Raw genomic sequence first — 7,403 nt, 5'->3', positions numbered from 1 at the left:
TAGATACCATCTCCTACGTTGCTACGGGAAAAACACTAAATTGTTGCTATGGGCAGCTCTCGGGATCTGTACTTACCCTATCGAAGGGGTCAATGGATGCACCATGGTCACAAAGCAGTTTAGCACTGGAGATGCAGCCAGACATTGCTGGTGAGAGAGAGAGAGAAATATGTGAGTATCACAGCCAACAGATTTATTCACCAGCAATCACTGGCTTCTCACCCTTAGTGTCACCCCTGGCTCAGTGGCTCGCTCGGAGTCAAAAGGTCCAAGGGTTCGAGTCCCCACTCCAGAGACTTGGGCCCATAATCCAGGCTGGCGTTACCAGGACAATACCGAGAGAGTGCAGCACTGTCGGAGGTGGCATCTCTCGGATGAGACGTTAAATCGAGGCCTCGGGTGAACGCAACAGATCCCGCGGCCACTATTTTGGAGAAGAGCTGGGGAGTTCTCCCCGGGCCAATGTTTATCCTTCAACCGACATCGCTAAAACAGATTACCTGGTCATTTATCACACTGCTGTTTGTGGGATCTTGCTGTGCGCAAATTGGCTGCTGCGTTTCCTACATTACAACAGTGACTACACTGCAAGAAATAGTTCATTGGTTGTAAAGGGCTTTGGGACATCGTGAAAGGAGCTACAGAAATGCAAGTTTTAAAAAAATTTGTTCATGGGATGTGGGCGTCGCTGGCGAGGCCGGCATTTATTGCCCATCCCTAATTGCCCTTGAGAAGGTGGTGGTGAGCCGCCTTCTTGAACCGCTGCAGTCCGTGTGGTGAAGGTTCTCCCACAGTGCTGTTAGGAAGGGAGTTCCAGGATTTTGACCCAGTGACGATGAAGGAACGGCCGATATATTTCCAAGTCGGGATGGTGTGTGACTTGGAGGGGAACGTGCAGGTGGTGTTGTTCCCATGTGCCTGCTGCCCTTGACCTTCTAAGTGGGAGAGGTCGCTGGTTTGGGAGGTGCTGTTGAAGAAGCCTTGGCGAGTTGCTGCAGTGCATCCTGTGGATGGTACACACTGCAGCCACAGGGCGCCGGTGGTGAAGGGAGTGAATGTTTAGGGTGGTGGATGGGGTGCCAATCAATCGGGCTGCTTTGTCCTGGATGGTGTCGAGCTTCTTGAGTGTTGTTGGAGCTGCACTCATCCAGGCAAGTGGAGAGTATTCCATCACACTCCTGACTTGGGCCTTGTGGATCTGATGTAAAGTGGGCAGTACCCAGTGCAGATGGATCCAAACTCTATCTAAACCAACGCTAAGCTGCCACCTCACTTCAGGAAGTCACAGGGTAGCATTTAAAAAAACCAGGAAAATGTCCTCCTCAATCTTCTTTTCTTCACTGAAGACAACATCATGAAGGGGTTCGATAGGGTAGACATAGAGAGGATGCTTCCAATTGTGGGGGGGAGACCAGAACTAGGGGGGCCATAAATATAAGAGAGTCACTAATAAATCCAATCGGGAATTCAGGAGAAACTTCTTTACCCAGAGAGTGGTGAGAATGTGGAACTCACTCCCACATGGAGTGGTTGAGGCGAATAACACAGATGGATTTAAGGGGAAGCTGGATAAACACATGAGGGAGAAAGGAATAGAAGGATATGCTGATAGGGTGAGATGAAGTAGGGGAGGGAGGAGGCTCGTGTGGAGCATAAACACCAGCATGGACCTGTTGGGCCGAATGGCCTGTTTCTGTGCTGTACGATCCTAAGATCTTTCTCCCTTGCATTGAAGGGTGTTCCTGTAGGGCGCAGCACCAGTTAAACGTCACTAACCTGCGTAGTGCAGGGCTGTCCGTCCAGAAAAGTCCGTCTCCTTCACTGGGACATTGTACTGTGCAAAAAATAAAGGCAGCTTTGTTAGGTTTCACCTCCTCTCCCGGGGCTCAGGTCCCTGATTCCCCAGCTACCTTCCCTAGAAAGTGTCCACTCGGGGATCGATTGTCCGCCCCTTCTCCCAAGGGGAAGGGTGCGGGGTCGGGGAGGGTGGGGGGATTAAGATGGAGGAAGGGTCAAACTGCGTTCCCGAGACATGTCGCACAGACCGGGCTTGTCTTCCCTCGAGTGCAGAGGGTGATCTCATCGAGGTGTTTAAGATGATTAAAGGATTCGATAGGGTCGATGGAGAGAAACTATTTCCTCTGGTGGGAATGAGAACATAAGAACATAAGAAATAGGAGCAGGAGTAGGCCAATCGGCCCCTCGAGCCTGCTCCGCCATTCAATAAGATCATGGCTGATCTGGTCCTAACCTCAAATCTAAATTCATGTCCAATTTCCTGCCCGCTCCCCGAAACCCCTAATTCCCTTCACTTCTAGGAAACTGTCGATTTCTGTTTTAAATTTATTTAATGATGTAGCTTCCACAGCTTCCTGGGGCAGCAAATTCCACAGACCTACCACCCTCTGAGTGAAGAAGTTTCTCCTCATCTCAGTTTTGAAGGAGCAGCCCCTTATTCTAAGATTATGCCCCTTTGTTCTAGTTTCACCCATCTTTGGGAACATCCTTACCGCATCCACCCGATCAAGCCCCTTCACAATCTTATATGTTTCAATAAGATCGCCTCTCATTCTTCTGAACTCCAATGAGTAGAGTCCCAATCTACTCAACCTCTCCTCATATGTCCGCCCCCTCATCCCTGGGATTAACCGAGTGAACCTTCTTTGTACTGCCTCGAGAGCAAGTATGTCTTTTCTTAAGTATGGAGACCAAAACTGTATGCAGTATTCCAGGTGCGGTCTCACCAATACCTTATATAACTGCAGCAATACCTCCCTGTTTTTATATTCTATCCCCCGAGCAATAAAAGCCAACATTCTGTTGGCCACCTTCATCACCTGCTGCACCTGCAAACTAACTGGGGGCAGAACCTTAAAATTAGAGCCAGGCCGATCAGGGGTGATGTCAGGAAGCATTTCTTCACGCAAAGGGGAGTGGAAATCTGGAACTCTCTCCCCCCAAAAACGACTGGGGGTCAATTGAAAATTTCAGAACTGAGATTGATAGATTTTTGTTGGGTCAAAGGGTTCGGGAACCAGGGCATTAGATGGAGTAATGATACAGGTCAGCCATGATCTAATTGAAGGGCGGAACAGGCTCGAGGGGCTGAATGGCCTCTTCCTGTTCCTACATTTCTTCCTATACTCTCCTCCTCCCGTGTAGGCCCAGGCCAGGGTAAGGTGAGGGACTGGAGTCACGTGTAGGCCCAGACCGGGTAAGGAGAGGGACTGGAGTCACGTGTAGGCCCAGACCGGGTAAGGAGAGGGACTGGAGTCACGTGTAGGCCCGGACCGGGTAAGGAGAGGGACTGGAGTCACGTGTGGGCCCAGACCGGGGTAAGCAGAGGGACTGGAGTCACGTGTAGGCCCAGACCGGGTAAGGAGAGGGACTGGAGTCACGTGTAGGCCCAGACCGGGTAAGGAGAGGGACTGGAGTCACGTGTAGGCCCGGACCGGGTAAGGAGAGGGACTGGAGTCACGTGTGGGCCCAGACCGGGGTAAGCAGAGGGACTGGAGTCACGTGTAGGCCCAGACCGGGTAAGGAGAGGGACTGGAGTCACGTGTGGGCCCAGACCGGGTAAGGAGAGGGACTGGAGTCACGTTTAGGCCCAGGCCGGGGTAAGGAGAGGGACTGGAGTCACGTGTGGGCCCAGACCGGGTAAGGAGAGGGACTGGAGTCACGTGTAGGCCCAGACCGGGTAAGGAGAGTGACTGGAGTCACGTATAGGCCCAGACTGGGTAAGGAGAGGGACTGGGGTCACGTATAGGCCCAGACTGGGTAAGGAGAGGGACTGGGGTCACGTATAGGCCCAGACTGGGTAAGGAGAGGGACTGGGGTCACGTATAGGCCCAGACCGGGGTAAGGACGGCAGGTTTCCTTCCCTAAAGGGACCTTTGGGTGTTTTTTTTTTTAACGACAATCTGACAGATTCACGGCCACTTTTCCTGACACCTTTTTATTTCTGATTTTTCAAACGGAGGTTGAAATGCTGAGGGTGGGGTTTGAACTCACTGAATCGCGGGCCCAGTATCAGAACCACCACACCACCATCCGACTCATGGAAAGAGCGGCAGAGGAAATGTTTCCAATTACAAGTGAACAGAACGACAGTAAATTACCTTTAAGAGGCTCCTGACACAGCCAAGTCGGCCATTCCTGACAGCGAGATGCAGAGCATTGCAACCTAGAAATGAAAGATCCCGTCACAAAGACCATTAATGAGTTGGACGCAGAGTGCTACCCTTTTGTGTACACACCATGACCCAGACTTTGCAGCCTTAATGGGGACACATTTGGCAAATATTTGTGCCATTAACCCGAGAACTCAAAACACAAATCTCCAGATACGGTAATGGGCCGAGCAGCAGTCTGACAGCTCGGTTGTTAACTCCTCCCTCACTGGGATGACTGGAGAGTCTCGTCGGACTCCTTGGCGCGTCTTTAACGTAGTTAAACGTCCCGAGGCGCTTCACAGGAGCGATCATCGGACAAAAATTGACACCGAGCCGCATACGGAGATGTTAGGACAGGTGACCAAAAAGCTCGGTCAAAGAAGGAGGTTTTAAGGAGCGTCTTAAAAGGAGGAGAGAGAGAGAGGCGGAGAGGTTTAGGGAGGGAATTCCAGAGCTTAGGGCCCGGACGGCTGAAGGCACGGCCGCCAATGGCGGAGCGATGGGAATCGGGGGATGCGCAAGAGGCCAGAATTGGAGGAGCGCAGAGATCTCGGAGGTTACAGAGATAGGGAGGGGGGGCAAGGCCACAGAGGGATTTGAAAACAAGGATGAGAATTTTAAAATTGAGCTGTTCCCGGACCGGGAGCCAATGTTGGTCAGCGAGCACGGGAGGTGATGGGTGAACGGGACTCGGTGCGAGTTAGGATACAGGGGGGGGGAACAGAGTTTTGGATGAGCTCAAGTTTATGGAGGATGGAAGATGGGAGGCCGGCCAGGAGAGCATTGGAATAGTCGGAGTCTGGGGTTGACAGAGGCACGGATGAGGGTCTTTAGGAGCTGAGGCAGGGATTCCTCCAGTTACCTTCGCAATCTTGGGCGTTTAAATCCACTCCATAAACCAGCATAAGGTCCAGGCAGCCGGTGGCCCCTTTGGAAGCAGCTAAATGGAACCTGTGGAGAAATGGCGGAGATTAACCATTTGTAAAAAAAAGTGTTTGCACGAGGGAATGGGTGGGGTGGGGTAGGAGGATCAGGGCCTAGTTTGGGAGAGAATGGGGGAAGGAACCAGGGCCTTGGTTGGGAGGGAATGGGAGGGGAACCAGGGCCTTGAGGGAATGGGGATGGAGGGGGAACCAGGGCCTTGGTTAGGAGGGAATGGGAGGTGAACCAGGGCCTTGAGGGAATGGGGATGGAGGGGGAACCAGGGCCTTGGTTAGGAGGGAATGGGAGGTGAACCAGGGCCTTGGTTAGGAGGGAATGGGAGGGGAACCAGGGCCTTGAGGGAATGGGGATGGAGGGGGAACCAGGGCCTTGAGGGGATGGGGATGGAGGGGGAACCAGGGCCTTGGTTAGGAGGGAATGGGAGGTGAACCAGGGCCTTGAGGGGATGGGGATGGAGGGGGAACCAGGGCCTTGAGGGGATGGGGATGGAGGGGGAACCAGGGCCTTGAGGGGATGGGGATGGAGGGGGAACCAGGGCCTTGAGGGAATGGGGATGGAGGGGGAACCAGGGCCTTGAGGGAATGGGGATGGAGGGGGAACCAGGGCCTTGAGGGGATGGGGATGGAGGGGGAACCAGGGCCTTGGTTAGGAGGGAATGGGAGGTGAACCAGGGCCTTGGTTAGGAGGGAATGGGAGGTGAACCAGGGCCTTGGTTGGGAGGAAATGGGAGGGGAACCAGGGCCTTGAGGGAATGGGGATTGGGGGGGAACCAGGGCCTTGTTTGGGACGGAATGGGAGGGGAACCAGTGGGGGAACGGAGGAACAAGTCAAGTCCAGATGGACCTCTGTCACCCGGTAGTGGGATGCTTTAAGGAACGAGTTGGCCACAGCTTGATTCCAGCTCCCCGGTGACGTTGGCCGTAATTTGGCACCGGTTGTTTGGAGGGAGACCCTGGCTGGAGGCCCAATCCCACCACCTCCCCCCTCCCACCACGGACCCTTCTGGTGAAACCGTTCCCGGCGGTCGGGCTTCGGCTCGGCACTTACGGTGATCTCCCCTCGGGGTCCAGTTTGGTCGGAACGACGGTGCGTTTGAGGAGCAGGGAGCTGAGTTTGACCATGTCCCCGTTGTCCACCGCGCTCCGGAGCTTCCTGTCATTCTTCGTCAACTTCTCCAGCTGTTGGAAGAAGAAGGAGAGAATTGGGGGGGGGTGGTGGTGAGGAGGTATTTGGGACCCTCGATGTCAATTCCGCCGCTCCCTCTCCTTGAAGACGCTGACTCTCGCTGGGGAACAGGAGGGACAGTGATAGGCCATTCAGCCCTTTGAGTCTGTTCCGCCATTCAATCAGATCATGGCTGATCTGCACCTCAACCCCATAAAACTGAGGCGTGAGTAAAGTTCTAATGAATATTTATACCACATACATTCGAGACCCCACTCCAGAGCCCATAATCCAGGCTGAACTCTCCCACTGCAGTACTGAGGGAGTGCCGCACTGTCGGAGGTGCCGTCTTTCGGATGAGACGTCAAACCGAGGCCCCGTCTGCCCCCCTCTGCCACTATTTCGAAGATCAGGGGAGGTGTCCTGGGGGCCAATATTTATCCCTCAACCATAATCACTAAAAAAAAACCAGATGATCTGGGTCATTATCACATTGCTGTCGGTGGGATCTTGCTGTGCGCAAATTGGCTGCTGCGTTTCCTACATTACAGCGGTGAGTACACTTCGATAAAAGTACTTCGCTGGCTGTAAAGCGCTTTGGGACATCCTGAGGTCATGAAAGGCGCTATATAAATGCAAGTTCTGTCTTGTTTTTTGCTTCTCTAAACGGTGGCTCGTTACGGGCTTGGAACGGAGTAGGAGGGTGAAACCGCATACGTACGGGAATCTTCGGAGCAGCGGAGCAGGAGAAAATTCGCTTCATGCTGTCTCGCGGAGCTGGCGGACTTTGCGAGGGCCTCGACGTCGCGAGGGGAGCGAGGTCCAGGCCGCCGGGGAGGGAGGAGGACGCGAACTTCAGGTGATTTAAATACTGGCTGTTTTAATTTTTTCTTTTACGTGCGATCTCAGCCAGAGGCGAGAACTCTCACTCCCACACACTCCAACATACCTGGGCCAGGCACGGACATGTTAGGGAGTCTTCGGTGACTCACCATTTCCAAAGACGCTGCTGCCGCTAATGGCAGACAGAATTTTTTTTTTAAAGAAGCAACGCTCCCAGGTTCCTCGCGGCTACCTGCACGCAATCGTTACTGCTCTTGAGTCAGGCGCTCGTGGGCTCGAGTC

General features: G+C 53.5%; 1 protein-coding gene across 1 annotated transcript in view; it reads right to left on the bottom strand.

Annotated features, from left to right (window-relative positions):
- Positions 1–7,099, bottom strand: part of LOC137306686 (ankycorbin-like) — an 8,141-nt gene extending 1,042 nt beyond the window's left edge. The window contains exons 1-6 of the mRNA XM_067976027.1: positions 7,000–7,099; positions 6,162–6,292; positions 5,035–5,123; positions 4,119–4,183; positions 1,777–1,834; positions 77–147 (exon numbers count right to left, since the gene is read on the bottom strand). Of these exons, the coding sequence (XP_067832128.1) occupies positions 77–147; positions 1,777–1,834; positions 4,119–4,183; positions 5,035–5,123; positions 6,162–6,292; positions 7,000–7,041 (456 nt within the window). The 5' untranslated portion in view covers positions 7,042–7,099. The remainder of the gene's footprint in view (positions 1–76; positions 148–1,776; positions 1,835–4,118; positions 4,184–5,034; positions 5,124–6,161; positions 6,293–6,999) is intronic.
- Between the last annotated feature and the right edge of the window lie 304 nt (positions 7,100–7,403).

The sequence above is a fragment of the Heptranchias perlo genome, chromosome 44, assembly GCF_035084215.1.
Source record: "Heptranchias perlo isolate sHepPer1 chromosome 44, sHepPer1.hap1, whole genome shotgun sequence".
NCBI classification, from domain to species: Eukaryota; Metazoa; Chordata; class Chondrichthyes; order Hexanchiformes; family Hexanchidae; genus Heptranchias; species Heptranchias perlo.
Note: the sequence above shows the minus strand (reverse complement) of the source record. Positions and strands in the feature narration are given on the sequence as shown.